Source organism: Trichosurus vulpecula, chromosome 3 (assembly GCF_011100635.1).
Source record: "Trichosurus vulpecula isolate mTriVul1 chromosome 3, mTriVul1.pri, whole genome shotgun sequence".
Taxonomy (NCBI): Eukaryota; Metazoa; Chordata; class Mammalia; order Diprotodontia; family Phalangeridae; genus Trichosurus; species Trichosurus vulpecula.
The window spans coordinates 271082540-271104528 of record NC_050575.1 but is presented as its reverse complement, the minus strand read 5'-3'; the positions used below and the strand labels follow the sequence as shown (position 1 = coordinate 271104528).

At 38.0% G+C, this 21989-nt stretch overlaps 1 protein-coding gene across 2 annotated transcripts in view; it reads left to right on the top strand.

Annotated features, from left to right (window-relative positions):
* SEL1L2 (SEL1L2 adaptor subunit of ERAD E3 ligase) overlaps positions 1–21989 on the top strand; it is a 185121-nt gene that overhangs the window by 113620 nt on the left and 49512 nt on the right. Inside the window, exons 6-11 of one of the 2 annotated variants that reach the window (XM_036751560.1) lie at positions 3856–3909; positions 4129–4188; positions 4293–4374; positions 11601–11755; positions 12449–12505; positions 17514–17579. In XM_036751560.1, coding sequence (XP_036607455.1) covers positions 3856–3909; positions 4129–4188; positions 4293–4374; positions 11601–11755; positions 12449–12505; positions 17514–17579 — 474 coding nt within the window. The remainder of the gene's footprint in view (positions 1–3855; positions 3910–4128; positions 4189–4292; positions 4375–11600; positions 11756–12448; positions 12506–17513; positions 17580–21989) is intronic. The other variant, XM_036751561.1, reaches the window with a different exon arrangement.

Sequence of the window (21989 nt, the reverse complement as noted above, 5' to 3'; positions counted from 1 at the left end):
CCCCTACTAACTTGTATATGACCTTGCAAGAATGCTGATTAGCTCACACCTCCATTTTTCTTTCTGTAATAAGCGGGTCATGACACTATCTCATGGGCCTGAATAGCTTTAAGACCCTTTTATCCAATATCAAGAGTTTAGCTTTCCCTACAATTTATGCTTTTTTCTGGAGTCTGTCATTTTCTATGTTGCAAATGTGCCAAGTGTCATCAATTTCAATAATTTCTCATAAATGCTTGTAAAATATGCCATCTATTTCAAAAATAGGTCCAAAGAGCAAGTGAAGTTTTCTATATAAGATACTAAGGGCTGTTTGGGTTGAGTCATTATATTAATTTCAGACATTAACAAGTATTATTTTGGTTAGGGAGAAGCTTCTCAGAACCTCTGAATGCATACCACTCAGGAAGACATCTCCTCTGCCTTCTTGTAATGCCAGCCCTACCATCAGAACAATTCCATAGACAATGGTACTCACATAAAATGTTCCCTCCTCAGGTCCCTCCTGGATTGGCATAAGGACAAAGATTAATAAATTTTCCTTGAGAAGGAGCTGTTATTGCCCAGAACCTGGAAAATTGATTAGAACCACCTTGTTTACAATTTATAGGTTTAAAGATTCATTTTTATTATTATTGTTGTCACTAATAAAATAAGCAATATCCTAATTTCCCTCAATTTCTATCTATCTCTCTGATTGCTCTTCTCTGTCTTCTTCACTGGGTCCTTTTCCTTCTCACTCCCCAAAAGAGATATTTGTAAAGCTCTTAGAACAGTTCCTGGCACATAGTAGGTGCTTAAAAAAATGTTTGTTCTTTCTGTACTCCTCTGTAACAACAATACTACTTGCAGCTGCTGTGGGGGTATAAGACCAATAACACCAGCACATAGGAGGGCTGCTAGCTTAGGTTCTTTGATCTGCTTTTCTAAAGGAAAGCAACTTAAAAGGGGTCAACAATCATACTTTGATCAAATATATATGCATGTGTGTATATATATATATATATATATACACACATGCATATATATGTGTGTGTGTGTGTATACATATGTACATACATACATATAGAAAATTCACTTAGTTCAGGGGAAAAGTCAGCACCCTGAACTTCAGAGAAAATACAAATAGAAATTACAAGCAGAAATTATATAAACAGAGCAAATGCAAACAGCAAAGACTAACAGACAGGGCTTCCAACTGTCTGACCAAAAGCAATACATACATAGTTACCAGAGAGAGAAGCACAAACATCTGGGTTTTTCAAAGACAGGCGGGGCTCCTTAACGGCTACCCAGAGTCTCATCTGGCTGCATCACATACACACTCTTCCAGTGAGGGAGCCCCAAGGCAAAATGCTAACCTCATAGTGTATATACCTTTCTTCAGGGCCAGAGGCATCACAACCCTCATGACCCAGGCTCCTGTGACTCAGGCTTCCATGTGACTCAGGTTCAAAGCAGGTCACATAGGCCATTAAGGGGTGGGGAAGATCTTCAAATTGTATTAACATTACACCTTCCCTATTAAATGTGAGAATTTCCTAAGGTTCTGTTCTCAGCCCTCTTCTCTTTCCTCACTATTCCTTTCCCTTAGCAATCTAATCCACTGCTGGGGCCTCAATGACTATCTCAGTGCAGATGACTCCTAAATCTATACCTTCAGCCTCACCATTTGTCCTGAACTCCAGACCTACATTTACAATTTCTTACTGGATACCTAGCACTGGACATCCTGCAAACACCTCAAACTCAGTGTGTCCCAAGCTGAATTCATATGTTTGTTTTACCAGGGCCTAGGACCTTCCACATAGAAGGTGCTTAATAAATGCTTATTGACTTAATGAAATATCATTTATTAAACATATTCTATGTGGGATACATTGCACTAGATGGTAGGGATACATACACAAAATTGAGACAGTTCCTGTCTTCCAGAGTCTTACATTCTAATGAGGGATAACAACAAATGTAGGGGACTAGCAGCCATGGAAGGAAACTTTGGTCTAGGGAGTCAAGGAGTTATGAGTGGAGCCATAGCGCAGTCAGTTATAATACCCTTTTTAATAGCAATGGTAGCAATGATTGTATTAGTATTTTGACACGGAGGAGTGGAAAGTGGGGAAGTAGAATTTGGGGTATACGGTGACAGGACAAATAGCAAGAGGTTCAGGTAGGCTGGGCAGGATGTTAAAAATGGTCTATAGCAAGCTAGATATAATGGGTTAGGTGAGTTTGCCTTCACTCATCCCCCAATCAAAACAGCTGAGCCCCAGGGCAAAGTACTCAAACTGAGTGGATTAGCTCCGCTAGGAGGGCGGTTAAATTGTCTCTGGAGGTCTAGTCCTGGTTTCCTGGTGGGTGGCTGGATGGGATACAATTCAATAATTAAATTCAGTTGTTGAATCATCTCTCCTGAAGAACTAACCTCCTCCTAACTTCCTTATTTCTATTGCTGGTACCACTACCATCTACCCAATCACTCACGCTTAAAAATTGAGTCATCTTTAAACTATTAATCTTCAACCCATCCTATCAGCATCATCCTCCATGTCCAATCAACTGTTGAACTCTATTGATTCTATCTCCACAATCTCATATCTGTCCCTTCTTTTGCACACCCACTGTCACCATGCTGAATAAGGGCTTCATCACCTTTACTTTTGTAATAGTCTGAATTCCACTTCAAACCAAACTCCACACTCCTGCCAGTATAACAATGTACAGCTCTAGTCATATGACTCCTCTGCTAAAAAACAAAACAAAACAAAAAACTCCATTGGCTCTCTATTGCATCTGGAATAAAATAGACGTTCAAGGCCTTTCATAGTCTGAGCCTAATCTACCATTCTAAACATTTCATATTACAATTTTTTATGCACACTACATTCCAAGTAAACCAGCCTACCCACCATTCTCCATCATGTCCTTGCGCTTTCTACGATGTTGCCTTTGCCTCAGGTCTGGAACAAACATTACTTCCATCTCCATCTGATGAATTCCTCATTTCCCTTCATAACCTACTTCATATTCTCAGTGAAGCCTTTACTGATTCCCTTAGCTAGAAAGGAGTTTTTTGTCTGTATTTTTTTAATGTCTCTCAGACTACCACCACCACCACCACCAATAGAATGTGAGTTTCTTGAGGGCAGGAAGTATTGCCTTTTTTGTATCCCTAGTACTTGGCATGATGCCTGGCATATAATAAGTATTTAATAAGTCTGTATTGACATATAAGTATTTAATAAGTGTGTACTGACACACAATAAGTATTTAATAAATGTGTATTGACATATAATATGTATTTAATAAATGTGTATTGACATATAATAAGTATTTAATAAGTGTGTATTGACTGACTAACTTGTTAGTGATATTTTCTGCTTTTTTACATCATTATTACTTCCCATTAACTCCCCACTTCATACCTCCTCCTTTGTACCAAAGAAGAACTAGTTAATCAAAACAGACTGACACACTAACCCTGATATCGTATGCAGCATTTTGTACCTGTAGTCCACCACCTCTGTATTGAGGGAAGGGAAATGAATCCTTTGAAATGAAGACCGGTCCTTAAGTTCACCTGAACTTTGAAGCCTGTTACTATTATTGTCCTTTACATTATTGTGGCCATTTCATATGTTAATATTTTGATCTGCTATGCAAATGTAAGCTATTAATAGTAGGGGTGTTTATTATTATTACTAATAATAATTTCTAATAATAAGTACATGATAATAAATCAATGGGTGAAATTCAATTTTTTAATTACTAATTTTGAATCTATTTGAATATAGAAAAGAATACTTTGGAAGTATATTAATTCATTAAATTTTCCTCTTATTTTGGGACTTTTAGGCATTAGGATTTCTATCTTCATATGGAATAGGCATGGAATATAACCAAGCTAAGGTATGATCCTTCTATCTTTTTTTAGAATAAATTTGATTTTAGGAAAAGACGTTAGATAAAGAGCCTACTAAAAGGCCCAACAGTAGAGCAAGAAAGCAAACATATCATTTACTTTGGTATGGGCTACAGTATGTACTGCAATGCCTAATAATAAACATTAAAGAGCTAGATTTTCCTCCATCTTGTAATCCCTCCAACATCTTGATTTCTTGATCCTAGGCGCTGGTTTATTATACTTTTGGAAGTGCTGGAGGAAGCATGATATCCCAAATGATTTTGGTTTGTAATTGACACATTCCTACTTCTGATTACTTACACTATAAATACAACAGTTACTATGTCAAAACTTGAGAAATAATACATACTTTCTTGTGTGTTTTCAGGGGTACAGATATTTGTCAGGAATCAGTGTTCTACAGAATTGTGAAACTGCACTTTTCCATTACAAGAATGTAGCAAATTATAGTGAGTAGTTTACATTTTATTTTAAGATAGATAACAAATGTGGAAAAAACTATTTTGAAAAATCATCCTGCTGGGCATTGTAGCACAAGCCTGTAATCCCAGCTACTGGGGAGGCTGAAGGTAGAATTGGTCAGACTCTGGAATTCTGAGCTATGCTGATTAGGTATCCATAAGTTAAGCAATAATATGATGAGCCCCTGTGATCAGGGGGCCTCCAGGTTCCCTAACCAGGGGCACACCAGCTCAGGTGAGAAACAGAGTGGCTTCAAGTTCACAGGCTGATCAGTAGTGGGACTGAGCCTATAACTAGTCCCTGAATGTCCAACCTGGGCAAGATGGTGATACAGTCTTTAAAGAAGAAATCTTCTTGAGACTGTATAAATCTTATGATTGTATCATGTGATATATTAAAAGGCCATAATTTTAATTGTATTTTATTTCTTTGTTTTCCAACATCATTGCAGAACTAAGAGTTTGTAATTCTTTTAAAACCATTTTTTTGCAGTTTTGAAATTATTATTCTCAGAACCACTTTTTATTTTCCTTAACATATATTCCCAGATAAATTTATTTTACTAATTCAGACTATGTTCTTTTCTTAAATAAAATTGCTGAATGCAACATTAAGTAGTTATAGTAAGATGATGTAAGAGAATATGATAGAATAAAACAGACAGTAGCACTATTCAAAGTTATAATTATATAAAATGAGATCATTGGTTTCAGCCTAATGGAAATGTGTAGCACAAATTCAGATAATGCAGTTACTTCAGGAGATCCTTTATTTACATTAATTGGGCATTAATCAGGATCTAGCTGTATTAGAATATAAGCTCTTTGCAGGCAAGGTCCGTCTTGCTTTTTGTACTTGAATACCCATCGCTTAGCATAGTGCCTGATACGTAGTAGGCATTTAATAAATGCCTTTTTCATTTACATTCAAGGGAGGTGAAAATTAAAAAGAAATACTTCTAGACTTTGTTACTGCAATAGAAGATAACTTGTGAACTTTGAAAAACCATATACTCTTATGCTCTTGTTGATCTACCAAGAAGAAAACCTGGGCTGCTACTGATTCCTTAAATAATTTTATAAATTAAAATTACTGTGTCATACTTTAATCTTTGAAATTTTACTGGGACAAATAGATAAGTTATACTGCATGTTTTAATACTGAAATAGATCCATGATTTTGCTGGTATGGGCACTTCCACTACGAACACAGATCACAACCTTTCCACTGCTTAGTAGGCTGTTTCATCAACTGCTGTGGCTAAAAAACATTTTATCACCTGATGGCCAAACTCCCAGTAATGGGAGTCTCCACATTTAGCTAGGAGGACAGACAGTCTGTCTCCAGGCTTATACTTGAAGCCTTTCCAGCTTGGTAGAAGCTGCCAAAGGTTGCGTTCCACTTGCATAGACTTTGAGAACCCAGGGTCACCTCCCAGCCAAGGTGAGCCATCAAAGAAAGACTCAAGCAGGAAAAACAATTTAAGTAATTCTATTGAATCCTCCTAAGGATTCACTAGGGGTGGGAATAATTATTCTGGAATTTATGACATGTTTACATTTCTGCTATCAAAACAGTGAATAATTCATCTTTGTGACTGTCAGGATATAAGGAAAATCCAATAGGGGGAAAACTGTGACTACTTTTGAATTGGAGATGTCATGTATAAGGATAATTTCATATGCAAATTAGCCTAACATTATTATAAATACCACTTATTAACATAGTACCTTATGAAAAATTCAAAATATATATTTTGATTATATACATACAAGCATGTGCATATTTCCAGGTTCATGGGAGTGCCAAAAGTTGGTCTCTAGGAAACCAAGCTTTTACTGTAATTCCTTTTACAATAACTGTATTCTTGGTGGGGAGAGAAGGATCTGAGTTGAAAAATAATAAAGTCAGAGATTTGGAAGAATATCCTGATGAGAAGCAGAAAGACTCTAGATAGAGGAGGAGGCAAGGACTTGAGTAGACACATTCCATTTCTGAGTTCTGTAGGGAAAGGTTGAATGAGAGAAGGAGAAAGACAAGGAGAGAAGAAAATGGACAGAGAAAAAAGGAGAAAGATAAGAAGATAGGACAAAGAAGGACTCAAAAGGTGGGGGAGGCAAAGGAAATCAGGCAAGGCAAAGGAAATTGAGTATGCTTATCAATGTACTAACAAAGTGAAGAGAGTTGAATGCCCCAGACACTTGTAGAGTGTTTGCTAGAACAGTTTTTCAGCGTATTTGGTCAGGAGAGTTACAAGCAAGTATGGCAAAGGACCTAAGATTGTGCTTCCAGCAAGTATAGAGCACACTGACCAGCACAAGAATGTGTGGTGTTAGTCTTTCTACTGAGCTTAACTACATTTGATCTACAGTCGAAGCTCTGGCTGTCTCCCTCCTAGAAGAGGAGAGCTAAGGAAAGCCTCTCCATTTTGTAGGTTATCAGTGAACATGCAATGTCCCTTAAAGAATGGAGATAGATATGAAAGACAAAGGTAGCAAGTATCCCCAGATATTCCCCTACAATTTCTCACTTTATGAGAAATTTCATGGGATGAAGTCAATCCTTTGACAAGGCATAAGCTCAACTGTCCTGGGTATTTGTTGTCTTGTTAACAATAAAATGAAGATGTGATTCAAAGCTTATGAGCCTATACCCTTGGCTTGGGAGAATCCAATAGACAGAGGGCAGAACTAAATTTTTGTTTCTATGTCCTCCACCACAGAGCATAATCACTGGCAACTCACTAAAACTGTAAATTGCAGAAAAGGTGCTGATCTGCATGGAAGAGAGTTCCCCCTCACAGGGAGTTTCACTATGCCAATGAATTCACAGGTGAAAAAAAGGCATAGGTGATATGCTATTGAATTGATAAATGTCACAAAGTCAAGCCCATCAAGTCAAGTATTTATTAACAGCCTACTACTATGTGCTGGTCACTATGTTAAGCACTAAGGATACATTGAAAGCCCCACCTCATCAGCACCAAAAAAAGGTCTGCTTTCAAGGAGTGCACATAAAGAAGTGGGCACCATGCAAATAACCATGTGCAAACCAGTAATAGGAAAAATTGGAGATAATCAACAGAGGAAAGGTACTAGCATTAAAGGGAATCAGGAAAAGCTTCTTTCAAAGCCATAGCAGGCCTACCGGCTAAAACATGGGGCCGAATCTAACAAGATGAAATGAAGAAGGGATATGTGTAAAGGTTTACATTTGGGTCAAATCATTTTCATGAGTATGAGATGCGTGGAGTCATGGCAATACATATAGTTGTCTGAAAAGCATTTGAGAGTTTCAAAGGACTGCAGGCTCTCTGTGACTCAACTGTGTGACATGGCAGCCGAAAAAGCTCTTGTGATCTTAGGCTCTATTATATATAATATTGTTTGAATGTATAACATTATTTGAAACAAGGGAGGTTTTGTTTTAGTTTAGTGTTGGTTTGGGGTTTTCAAATGGGGGGAAGGAAACAAGCGATGGTGACAAAGCATTTTAAAAACAGTAAAGAATAGAGGGAAGTTCAGTGGGGCCTACAAAGGAGCAGGACAACTTAGAAAATAACGTTAAATGTATCATGCTTTTTAAAAAAAGTCAAGCTATTCATAGTAAAAATTCATGGTTTCATATGTAACTTTTTTATGTTCCTTGCATGCAATAATGTTTACAGTTCCTGGGTGTTTGTTAAGTACATTGAAAAAAAAACTTTGCAAATTTAACGCAAGGGCATAGTATCCAGAACCATAAACGTGATGGTTACACTGTACTTTGTCCTGCTCAAACCAGTCAACAAGCATTTATTAAGTGCCTAAAGTAGCCTACAAGGATTTATTAAATGCCTATTATGTGCTAGGCATTGTGCTGACATATTGTCACAGGCATGCATAAAGTTTGAGCAACGTCTGCTGGCATACTTTCACAGAGGGCCAGAAGGACCTATGAGAAAAACCACTGGTCCTTTCCCTTCTTCTCTGAGGCTTGTGAGGTATGGTTTTGAGTGAATGTAGATCTAGAGTACCTAGAACTAGTTTTATTGAATACCTGAGGATGGAATTCATCTGGATCAGGTGACTTGAACGCAGAAGAATGGCCAATAGGAATGTTCCCCCAGGATGTTCTGACACACCTGACCCACACTCTGTGGCCACCTGCAAATATTGTATTCAGTTCCAGTGACCTCCTTTTAGAGAACGTCCATAGGAGGACAACCAGGTTAGTCAAGGATCTTGAGATCACGTCAGCTGGAGGATCAGTTGAAGGAAATGAAGATGTTAAACCTAGAAAAGAGAAGTTGGGGGCACATAGTAGTTACCTTGAGTATTTGAGCAATATCGTATGGGGGAAAAAGGATAAAGCTTGTTCTGCTTGACTCCATAGGGCTGAACTAGTAGCAATCAGTAGATGTCACAGAGAGGTAGATGTAGATTTAATGTGAGCCAAAACTTCCTAGCAATTAGAATGGTCCTAAAGGGCAGTGGTTTGTTTTGGGAAGTAGTGGGTTGCTTCTCACTAGAGATCATCTTGCAAAGGCTAGCTGACCACTTGGTGCAACACTATTGTATATTGCTGCAGGCTGATTACATTAGTTTTATTGGCTACAACAGCACACTGCTGACTTATATTGAAAGTATTGTCCATTGATCTTCAGATGGGCTACTATCTAACCTTAACCTCGCCCCAATTTTTTTTTAATTTTTAAAAAATATCTAGCCTTAACCCTTCTCCCAAACCCATTTTGCATGCATGGAGTTGATTTGGGAACCAAAATATGATACATTGTATTTATCTCTATTGAGTTTTATGTTATTAGATTCAGTCCAAAGTTCTTGATTTGGGGGGGGGGGTCCTTGTCTTTGCTGTCCAATGTGTGCCATCTTCAAATTTGATAAGCATGTCATTTATACCTTTTATAGAATTTATACCTATTAATGACTATTCTCAAGGCCCAACCATTTAATCAGTTCCAAATTTTCCTAAAATGTACTATTGCCTAGCCAACAGTTCTACAATATTCATAAGAATATTCATTCAATTGGAGAATGGCTAAACAAGCTGTGGTGCATGAATGTAACGGAATACTATTGTGCTATAAGAAATGATGAGCAGGTGGACTTCAGAAAAAACCTGGAAAGACTTACATGAACTGATGCTGACGGAAGTGAGCAGAACCAGGAGAACATCATGTGCAGCAACAGCAACAGTATGCAATGATCAGTTATGACAGATTTAGCTCTTCTCAGCAATACAACGATCTAAGACAATTCCAAAAGACTCATGACAGAAAATGCTATCCACATCCAGAGAAATAACTATGGAGTCTGACTGCACATCAAAGCATACTATTTTCACTTTTTTTGTTTTTTCTTTCTTGTAGTTTTTCCCTTTTGTTCTGATTCTTCTTTCACAATGTGATTAATGTGGAGATATGTTTAACATGATTGAACATGTATAACCTATATCATATTGCTTGCCATCTTGGGGAGGGGAGGGAGGGAGAAAAATTTGGTATTCAAAATCTTATAAAAGTGAATGTTGAAAACAATTTTTATGTAATTGGAAGAAATAAAATATTAAGTGGGAGGAAAGAAAAGGGAATGTTTTGCTAAAATATAGTTATTTATGGCAGTCCCCTGATCTATCAATCTAGTAACCTTATTTTAAAAAATGAAATGAAGTTAGTCTTGAATGACATACTCTTGATAACCCTTTATCATTGCTTCCATTTTTAGATGTTCACTAACCATTCTTTTACTTAGAGAATATTTGCATCTTCTCCATTCTTTGCTTTTTTTGAAAATCAGAACATCATTTGTCCTTCTCTGACCCCAGGCTACATTTCCCATTCTCCATGACCTTTTAGAAATCATTGATGGGGAGCTCAGCAATCACAAATGTCAATCCTCTATGTACCCTTGGATGTTATTTATCTGTACCTACTGAATTGAACTCATCAAGAATGGCTAGGTGCTACATTCCTACATGGAAAGATGATGTGTATGATTCATGAGACCTCAGTATTAGGGTAGCTGAAGGGAATATGCATATATATATATATATATGTGTGTGTGTGTGTGTGTGTGTGTGTGTGTGTTTATGTATATATATCTATATGTGAGTGTGTATGTATGTATATATGTATATATATACATATATATATATATATATATATATATATATATATATACAGAGAGAGAGAGAGAGAGAGAGAGAGAGAGAGAGAGAGAGAGAGAGAGAGAGAGAGAAGGCACAGGGTGAGTTGAAGACGAAGGGAAGATATCTAAAAGAAATAAAATCAAATTAAGGGATGAGAGAGGAATATATTGAGAGAGGGAGATAGGGAGAGATAGAAATGGGGTAAATTATCTCGCATAAAAGTGGCGAGAAAAAGCAGTTCTGTAGGAAGGGAAGAGGGGGCAGGTGAGGGGGAATGAGTGAATCTTGCTCTCATCAGATTTGACCTGAGGAGGGAATACCATACATACTTAATTGGGTATCTTACCCCACAGGAAAAAAGGAGGAAGAAGATAAAAAAAGGGGGGCATGATAGAAGGGAGGGCAGATGGGGGTGGAGGTAATCAAAAACAAACACTTTTGAAAGGGGACAGGGTCAAGGGAGAAAATTGCATAAAGGGGGATAGGTTAGGAAGGAGCAAAATATAGTTAGTCTTTCACAACATGAGTATTGTGGAAGGGTTATACATGATGATACACGTGTGGCTTATGTTGAATTGCTTGACTTCTTAGGGAGGGTGGGTGGGAAGGGAAGAGGGGAGAGAATTTGGAACTCAAAGTGTTAAAAACAGATGTTCAAAAACAAAAGAATGGCTAGGTGCTTCCTTACTATTTACTTGCTTCTCTTTGGGTTTAACTCTTCCCTATTATTTTTATCCATCCAGAGGTATGTAGTGATGTGATCATTTGTATAAGATGAAAATTCAGTTCAACTCAGCAAATATTAAGTATCCACTAAGGTCCACAAACTTGATGATCTAGAAAACTGGAAATAAATAACTAGGCTCCTTGGATGTATGTCTAAAAAATATGTAGGTATCACTAAATTAAAAATAACGACAATTATATCCTCAGCAGCCTCTTTTGCTTTAGTTAGTTGACCAGGCTTTTGTGTAATTTAAGAATGATCTGCATTGCATTGTACTTTCTACTGTGATCTTTCACATATATACTTGATTATTCCTGGGTATGTTTCTATTCACAGTTGCTGTTAAATTGGAAAAGAATGAAGGTGTCCCCATAGAAAAAGTGACACTAGCTGAGAGACTTGAAAATCTGAATTCTAACAGTGAGATTCTGGATTGGGATGTGTACCAATACTATAAATTTTTGGCAGAAAGAGGAGATACTCAGATACAAGTAATGTATACAAATGAGCTTCCACTTTTAGGACATGCAAAATAACAAGGGGCTTCATTAACCATGCACCTATCCGAGTGCAGAAGGGAAAAGTGTATCCTTTTCTATCCCACTTCTTTTTTATCCAATGACTTTCCTTAGCTTATGTCTCCTATAAAACAACCTCCCTGAGGCTACAAGCATGACTATAATAAAAATTGCAGAGTTATTCACAGTCTATTATTTCAAATGAACATTTCTCTTGAAAAAAAGTTATTTTTTAGAGAGAAAAATAAAAGGCATTAATAAGTATTTTCCTTCATTTAAATGGACTTAAGAAGGATCCAGGATCAATATATTTTAGGGAATGATATTTTAAAATCATCTCAATGGAATTCATGAGGGTAACAATTTAACCTCTCTTGTATCAGAACCCACTTGCCACATCATATCAAACCACCTCACCATGCTGTCAGGACTGAAGAGATATGGCTAGCAACAGACAGTTATTCATGTATTTAGAAGAGCTCCTCTGCTCAGAAAAAGATGCCTAAGCTAGTAGCTTTATTCTGTCTCCTAAGATACATAAAATGCAAGGAAGATAGTGAATCCCTGAAGAATCCAAATACCATAGCAACATTATGCATATCTGATTGGTCTTTCTGTGTTCATGAAACTGAGTGTTGCTAAAAGAAACATTTTAATCATCCTTAGGTATCTCTCGGACAATTACATCTAACAGGACGAAAAGGATTGGAACAGGATTTCTATGTAGGTATATATACAATTCAGCCTTAAAAATTGAATGAGATGTACCATTAATCTTAGTAGAGTTGTAGATGAGTTTGTCTTTAGGGCAAGGAGCATTGATTGGGGGTGGGGTTGAGGGTAGAAGGATGGAGAGGACTTCAAAGAAGCCTATTTTTCCTCTGGGCACCTTAGTTGCACTACTTCTTAAGGGATACAAATCACCCAGGAGTCACCTTCCTCCCTCTTCCTGTTGTCCCTCTCAAAGACATGATACATGAACAGGGGAATCATGTAGGGGCTGGGAAGGGGAGTGCTCAGGGCTGATTTGGTGGAAAGCAAGAATGGGCCTTTTTATTTCTCATCTCTAGCCCTGAAGGAAAGGCTAAGATATATGTCCTGGTGCCTAAGTTTAAAAAAGACCAAACCTCTTATCCTATCCTGGACTATTGCTGCTATCTACATTATTGATTGGTAACGGAACTAGACACGCAGGTCCTTATGCACAAAAAGGTGGCTAAAGCTATCCTAGCCCATACTAGCCCTACCCACCTTTACCAGGTAATATGATCCTTGCATCCCTGTACTCGTCCTGCTGGGAATTTGGTCTGGTCATAGATTCATTAGATGTGGGCCTATATTTAGTACTAAGGCAATTAACTTAGAGCATAATTAAAAATATTATTAAAATTTTCTATGTATTTGCAAAGCACCTTTCAGTAATTTTTATTAACCAGTCTTCACCTTATTCCTGTGAGATTAGGAACATAATTAATACTTTACATTTATGGTAAGAAAACTACATTGTTCATAGAAAGGTCTTCTACAGAAGGTGACAAAAGACAGAAACATTAGAAAGGGATGATTTCTAGGGCCTAATAATGTTATGAGAACCCAAATCTTATTTCAGGGTAATGAAATAGGTATTTTTAATTTAAATAAGTTTTATTGATGACTTTTGTTTTTACATCAGTCATTTCTGGGTATAACCCTCCCTCCAACCCAGAACTGAATCCACTCAACAGGGATTTTCTTAAATGATACTTTTATAACACTTAGCATTTTGATTCATGCCACATTCTTTCTCTCAAAGGACCCTATATCCTATTTCTGTGTATCCTAGATTTCTTCTTACTAAGTAATAAAAATAGCTATTCAATAAGGAACTCTACTTAAAAGAAAAATCAGCTAGTCCTTTTTGGGGTCTTGCTTTATTTTTATGAGTTATTTTTATTTTAATACTGAGGTTTAGGTTTTATGTTGAGATACAGCGAAGACTGAGTAAGCCTCATACAAATAAAGGTCATTTCATAAAATGTAATGAAATTGCTAGCCTATGCAATCTGAGATGGATGTAGTATAGTTCTTTGAATTTTTACACATCTCATAACCAGTGTTTTAGCATCTTATGTAAGGAATTCCAGAACCTTGTTGCCACTGCATTGGGCTACTTATTATAGATCAAAAGTCCAAGGCTGTAATAGCTTTCTTCATATTAGTCTCCAGAAAAAAAACAAAATCTTTGATCAATAAATAGTGACAGTTTCACACTTCCCATTAATAGTGGAGCCTGATTCAATGCTTCTCTCCCTCCTTATTCAGAATCACCATGCCTATTCTGTAAGGGGCGGGGGGAGAAATCTTTTAAATTTCTTAGATTAAAAAAAAATGTCCTATCTAAGTGCTGCAAGACAAATGTGGCATTGTGGTGAAATGGGAAGATAATTGGTCTTGAAGTCAGAATTCTTGGGTTCAAGGCTCAACTCTGACCATTACTAGCTATGTGACTGTGGGCCCTTAACCTCTCTGAGCTTCTGTTTGCTGGTGTACAAAATGAAGGTAATACTACTTGCACTGCTAGACTATAGAGGTGTTATGAAGAAAAAAATGTTTTCTAAACATGTCAAGTATAAATGTGAGTTGTTGTTCCAATGAATTTCATCAACCAAATATCACCCAGCCCTTCCACTGTGCTCTCTGGAATGCCTGCTCCATAGGCAACAAACTTCCCTTCATTCTTAATCTTTTTCTCCCCTACCCCATTCATCTACTAGCTATTACTAAAACCTGACTTCCCCCAGATAACGCAGTCCTCCTGATCATCATTTTCAGAACTAGCCGTACCTTCACTCACTTTCCTCAGCTCAGTGGTTAGGGCAAGAGATTTGTGATCCTCCTTGCTTCCCATTGTCACTTCCAGGTTCTCCCCCTACCCCTGTCTCTCAATAATTTATCTTCCTGTAAGGTCCATGATATTCACATATACCACCCAATCAAAATCCTGGCAGCTATCGTCTACAGACCACCAGGTCATTAGGTCATTCCTCTTCCTTGCTCAATGAGTTAAGTACATGGTTCACACTTTTTCACTGTTCCCCATCTCCTGCCCTCATAAGACATTAACAAACATATTCTCTCTCTCTCTCTCTCTCTCTCTCTCTCTCTCTCTCTCTCTCTCTGTCTCTCTCTCTGTCTCTCTCTCTGTCTCTGTCTCTCTCTCTCTCTCTCTCTCTCTCTCTCTGTCTCTCTCTCTCTCTGTCTCTCCTACTCAGTTACTCAACCTATTTACTTCCCATGAACCACTATTCTAGTCTACCTCAGCCACCCACAAAGATGGCCATACACAAATGTATCGTGTACTATGTTCAAGAATTCCAAAATCCCCTTATCTGACCATATCCTATTGGTTTTTCAACCTTTCCCTCTGCCTTCCTTTACATAACTCTACCCTTCATCTGCACCATAACCTCTAATCCCTTGACCTCTCAATTCTCTCTCAGGTCATCTCCCTGCACTGGCCATTCTCTCCTCTTCTCCCCATCTTGACTCCTTTTTGAACCATTTCAACATTCCCCTGTCCTCCTCTCTTGAATCCCTAGCCCCCTTACCATATCAACAATTAACCCAGGCAAACTTTATCCCTCCCACCATTTGCCACCTTCGCTCCTATGCACATGCTGCTGAATGAAGAGGGAGAAAATAGGGGCAGCTAGGTGGTGCAGTGAGTAGAGCACTGTCCCTGGAGTCAGGAGGACCTGAGTTCAAATCCGGCCTCAGACACTTGACACACTTACTAGCTGTGTGACCTTGGGCAAGTCACTTAACCCCAATTGCCCTGCCTTCCCCCCTCAAAAAAAAGAGAGAAAATAACACAGCCATTCTGACTGGGTCCACTACAAATTTATGATACACAACCTCAACTGGACCTTCACTGCTGCAAGGCAATCCTACTAGACCTCCTTCATCAAGCTCACTCTCCACAGCTCCTCTAAACCTTTTCATCCTTCCTTAAACTTCACATGGCTCTCCCTCAGCACCCCCCCATCTCAGGAGAGATCTTTGCCTCATATTTTACTGAAAAAAATTGAGGCTATTTGCCATAAGTTCCCTCTTCTGTCCTCCTGATACTGTAGGCAGCTGTGCCTATCTACTGCCTGTGTACTGATAATTGGCTGCGCACTGGGTCATGACAATGTTCACTACTTACTGACCTTACTGATATGTATCCTAGATATAGTCAAATGTATGCTGTCTTACATTTATTTTGTCTAACAAGACATTTGATGAAAGCCACTTAGATATACCCAGTCAGCCCTGACCGCTATTTAACTTAGTGACATTTCACAGTCAAAACCACACCCCCTAGGACTCCCCTTTAGGCTATTTCCCAGTGAACTCTGGGTAATACGCCTGCACAGTAGATACAAAAGTGCATGTTCCTTTAAGAACTGGCCACCCCTTAACCACTCCCTAATCCCACCCCAAAACACCTAATTGACACATTTCACCCCCAAATCTCTTATAAAAGCTCTGCCTGCACCCCTCTAAGGTTGCAGGTTCCCTAAGAACTCTTGCCCACTGTAAAGCGTATTAAATCTTTGCCACCTTGACTTAAAGAATGCTTGAGATCGTAAATTCATTCCAGATGGTCCCAACCCTCTCCAGTACTCGGGTCCTTGAGGGGCATTCCCCCTCAACCAGGAACTTCAGTCCTGGTCACTTTAGTTTTGGGATTCCCAAATCCCTGGTTTTTTCCCCCTCAACACCTCTAGTCTTTGCCTTTTCTAACCCATCCTCCATTCAGCCACCAAAGTAATTTTCCTAAAGTTCAAGTCTGACCATGTCACTCCCCTACTCAATAAATTCCAGTGGCTTCCTGTCACCCACAAGATAAAATACAAAATTCTCTATTTGGCATTCAAAGTCTTTCATAACCCAGCACTCTCCTAACTTTCTAGTCTTCTTACACCTTACTCTCCAATGCGTACTCTTCAATACGGTAGCACTAGCTTCCTGGCTGTTCTTCCATAAATAAGACATTCTACCTCTGGGCATTTTCTCTGGCTGTCCCTCAGGCCTGGAATGTTCTCCCTCCTCAACTCTGCCTACCAATTTCCTAGTATCCTTTAAGTCCCAAGTAAAATCCGATCTTTTATAGGAAGGCTTTCCCAACCCCTCTTAATTCTGTGTTTTCTTTCTCAATTATTAATTTATCCTATTTATAGTTTGCTTTGCATATATTTGTTTGCGTGTTATCTACCCCATTAGATTATAAGCTCTTTGAGGGCAGGCACTGTCTTTTGCCTATTTTTGTAACTCCAGGGCTTAGCACAATGCCTGGCACATAGTAGGCACTTAAAAATGTTTATCGATGGATTGATTGATAAATTCTTTTATATATTAAATGGTAGCTGCTATCTAGGGACAGAAAGCAGTCTCTAGAGGCTTGCTTCAATAGCCTTAGCTATTTCTACAGCACTAAATGAGTAGGCTAACTAGATAGAGTAATAGCTATCTCCTAAGCCTGGAATGCACTTCTTTCTCACCTCCACCTCTGACAATCCCTAGTTTCTTTCAAAGCCCATCTCACAAGTCACCTTCTACACAAAGCCTTTTCCTGATCCTCACAGCTACTAGTAGCCAAAAAGGTATCTAGTGTTCAGTCTTTTTTCAGTCACGTCTGAGTCTTTGTGATTTCATTTGTGGTTCTCTTGGCAAAGATACTGGACTGATTTTCTATTTCCTTCTCCAGCTCATTTTACAGACAAGGAGACTGTGTCAAACAGGGTTAAGGGACTTGTCCAGAGTCTCACAGCTAGTAAGTGTCTGAGGCCATTTTTGAACTCAGCAAGATGAATCTTCCTGACTCCATCCCAGCACTCTCCCAAGGGGTGCCAATCAACTCTGATTGGTTAATACACTAGGAGGGTGGACTGTATTAAAATGAGGATCTTAGGGTATATGACTTAGGTCACCGAAATCTTGGTCAAAGAGACATCAATTTCTCGTAGGACCTGTCTTGACAACAGGAAGAATCAATATTTTTCCAGACCTGTCTGAGTAAACACAATGAGCAGGAATATATATATATGTATGTATGTATGTATATAGATATATATAGATATATATGTATGTGTGTGTGTGTGTGTGTGTGTGTATATATATATATATATATATATATATATATACACATCTCCATTAGCCCAAACTTTCTTTTACTCTCTGATTAGAGTTTCTTTTACAGTTACTTTCTGATTAGAGTTTCTTAGGTCTTGGCTTTGGTAAATCTTTAAGAAAGATTTCCCACACTGGTTACTTTCTGAATAAGGAATCAGCTTGGGTTGGGGGCTGACCAGGATAATGCAATCTCATTATCAGTAATGCCCCTCTGAAGAAGAAATTGACTTTTGGAAGAAGGGACCTGGGGAAAGCTCTGAATCTCCAAGATAATAATTATTAAAAATCATTTTTCACATTAGGTACATAAAAGAATACTTATATAGGTAATATACATGTTTTTCTGTTCTGATATATTATAAGCTCCTTGAGGACAGTAGGGGATTTCATTTTTGTTCCTAGCACTGAAAACAGTATATTCATTGCAAACAGAAGTTTAATAAATATTCATTTATTGAAGAGCTTACCTGCTTAGACTACATCATAGACTAGATCTATAAGAGACCTTAGAATTCCTCTAATCTAACCCCCTCATTTTACAGAAGAAAAAAACAAGGCCCTGAAAGAGTGATTTTTTCCTAATTTACACAGGTATTAAATGGCAGTCAAGATTTGAATCCTGAAACCATGACCCCAGACTCATTGTTCCTTCCCTTGTACCACATTGTTCCCTCATAAGTTTGATCAAAACATCAAAGTAAATCTTAATCAGTTGATTTGCCTCAGAACTGTAGCTATTCCAGGGGCAATACTTCAGTCATTCATTGGGCAACTATCCCCAGCACAGATGCCTGAGCCTCTCTCCACAGGATGCCTCTCCAGCTACAGAAAGACTTTCCTATCCATGAATGGAGGAGCTTCTTTGGGCTAGCTAGAATCTAACTGTCAAAATTCCAAGTCACTTCATATAACCACCATTTAGCACATTCTGACTTAGGGTAACTCAGCTCACTTACTGTTTTTTAGATGCTGCCTTAAAGAATTAAGAGAAGGAATGAAATCAAAGGGGCCTTTTTACCTCACTAAAGACTCTTAAAATAATTTTTTAATAAAGGTCTGTGAAATTTTGATTGTACTATCTTGAATTTTCTACACAGAATATTAATATCATTTGTACTTATAAATATGCACACAGGCTCAGAAGTAGCTAGATTTGGCAGGGGCATTTTGTGTGTCTACTAGTAAAATCAAAGAGGAGGGATTAGAGTAGATACCAGGAAGAAGTACTACCAGATTTTCCAAAAAAGTTTCCTTCCCTCCCCCACCCCAACAAATAAAACACAAGCAAAGCACTCTGGGGGCTTCAGTCACTGTCAAGTGAGTAAGCTACTCCCTGGGGGTAAATGAGGTATTTTGGAAAGATTCAGCAACTTCTTTGGGCCTCTAGGGGCACATCATTTTTAAAACAACTCACCAAAGGTTTAATTTGTGTCAAAGGGAACAGTTTACTCTCTTATAAAGACTTGGGTGCATTCTTTTTTCCTCTAAATAGTTGCTTTAAAGAGAGATATATTGTAGGGTATTTGTAATGTAGTAGCTAGAGCACTAACCTGGGAGTCAGAAGACCTGGGTTCTGGCTTCAGTTCTGCCGTTAACTTGATGTATAATTCTGAGCAAATCTCTCAAGCACTCTGGGCCTCAATTTCTCCATCTATAAATGAGAGAGTTTGACTCCATGATCTATAAGGCCATTTCCAGCTCTAGATGCTATGATTTTATGAAAGACAAACTTCAAAAAGTTATTTTACTATGAATAGCTTCATAATTTACAAAGAATCTATCTAATGTGGAAAACTGTACACTATCATAAATTTTCTTAGTTTAGGTTTGGATATTACATAGCATCCTCTTTACATACTTAAAGGAAGGACTTAAGGCACTTTAAACACTCTTTAAGGAAGAGGGAAAGGAAAAAGCATTTCTTTAGCTCTTGCTATGTGCTTAGGCACTGGGCATTCAAGTACAAATCAAACTCAAAACTTTTTGATAGCTCTTAAATGTGGCAGGAACATAGATTTGGTAATGAAATGGATCTTTTAGGTCATCTAGCTCATTCCCCTCTTTTTACATTTGAGGAAACTGAGGCCCAGATAGCTTAAATGATGTGTTCAAAGTGACACAGGTTGTAGGTATTAGAACCACATACCCTCTGACTCCAAGTCTGGCACTTATTCCAATCAACCATATTACTTTCCAATCCTCTAGTCTAGCCTTCTACAATTTGGACCCAAATTACTTTTCCAGGTTTGTCTTATATTACTTTCCCTAGAGTAACTGTACTATTTAATGTTTTACATACTTAATTTGTTTTTCTCTTTTCATGAAATTGTTTATACTGTTCACTCTTAGCTACTATGCTCTCTGTGAGTCCCCAGTTCCCACCTCCTGTTTCTATTGAATTACTACCCATATTTCAAGGTTATGTTCAAATCCTTCATGAAGCCATCTCTAACAACCCCATTCAGCTATAAGTTGATCTCCCCTCCCTCTGAAACTCTAAAGTACTTTTTCTATACTCTTTTGGAGGATGTCTGTGACACATTGCAAGCTATAGCTAGATGTGTACATCTTGCTGTCCTAGTAGATGACAAATTGCTTTAGGGCTGTGTCATTTTTGTATGCCCTGCACATCTAGCACATATTATTAGCCATCTGAAAAATATTTGTGGTTTGAATGAATGAATGTTTTAATATGAACAGGGGGCATCTAGGTGTAATGGGGAAAAAGTAATGAATTTGAAGTTAGTAAGAGCTGAGTTCAAACCCTACCTTTGACACTTTCTATTTGTATGACCATGGCAAATCACCTGACACCTCTAAGCTTCAATTCCTCATCTGTAAAATGGTCTTAGTGACATATAAAGTACTTGCTTGAAGAAGTTCTTGTGAGATAATGTATTTAAAGCATATATCATCATCATCATCATTATTATTATTAAGACATTTGCCCCCATGATACTTTGTGCCTGCTTAAGTTCAATAAATAGGAACCAGGAAAGGATTCTGAGATAAGACATTAGTTAATAAGCCTGTGGACAATTTCTGTATGGCTGAATTATACATATTAGCTCTTTATACATCTTTTGGGAGAGGAACAAAAACTTACCTCCACCCCTGAATATGAGCAACGAAATACTACTACCCCACAAAACAGGTCTGAAAGGAACTGTCCAGCTTTGATTACTATAGCTGTTCCCTTTGATTATTCCAAGTAGACCATCATAAAGAACTTTCTGACAGAGGAGAAGAAACTCAGTGTATATCCAGTCCAGCCCTGGCTCATTTTGAGGCCCGATTCAATTTATGTTCAATCCCTGGTGTGAACCAGGTGTGTTGCCCCCATCTCTGGCTCTCTCCAGTTACATTTTAAAAGGTATTGGTCTCAGGTTAATGTCTGCTATAACACCTAATTTCAATATCTGGTACTTCATTTTGCAGTGGAAAAGAGGACTGGATGTATAGTCTAAGGGCATGGTACTGAATCCCAAATCTCTTACTGCAAGTGTGACCTTGGGAGGTCACTTTGCCCCAATGGATTAGTTTATTCCACTATAATATAAGGATGATGGACTAACTGGCCTCTAAGGTCCCTATGGCCTCAACTGATTAGCAAAGAAAACCATGTAGCTGTGTCTGCTTTGAGTGATTCTTCATAATTATAGGTCATAAACAACACAAAAGATTTCCATAGTCACCCATTGTTGACACAGGCTTATGAGATAGGGATACCAATGTTTCGCATGATTGTCATCCCAAAGGTTCAAGATTTCCAGTCCATAAATACATTATTTTTTATTAATGTTTTACACAAAAGCATTTGTTTTACTGTTACTGGTACCCTTGACTATGTCCTCACACATCTGGGTGCTTCTATTCCAATTACAGAAAGTATTCTATTCTAGATCAGCAAATCAAGTTCTCACTTCTTGTAGGAATTAAATTTCATCTTTCTTAAATCAAGAATATGTGACCAAGCATATACTTTGTTAATTTTTCACAGATAGCAATATTTGCTCCTATAAATTTTATACATATACTCCCACAATAGCCA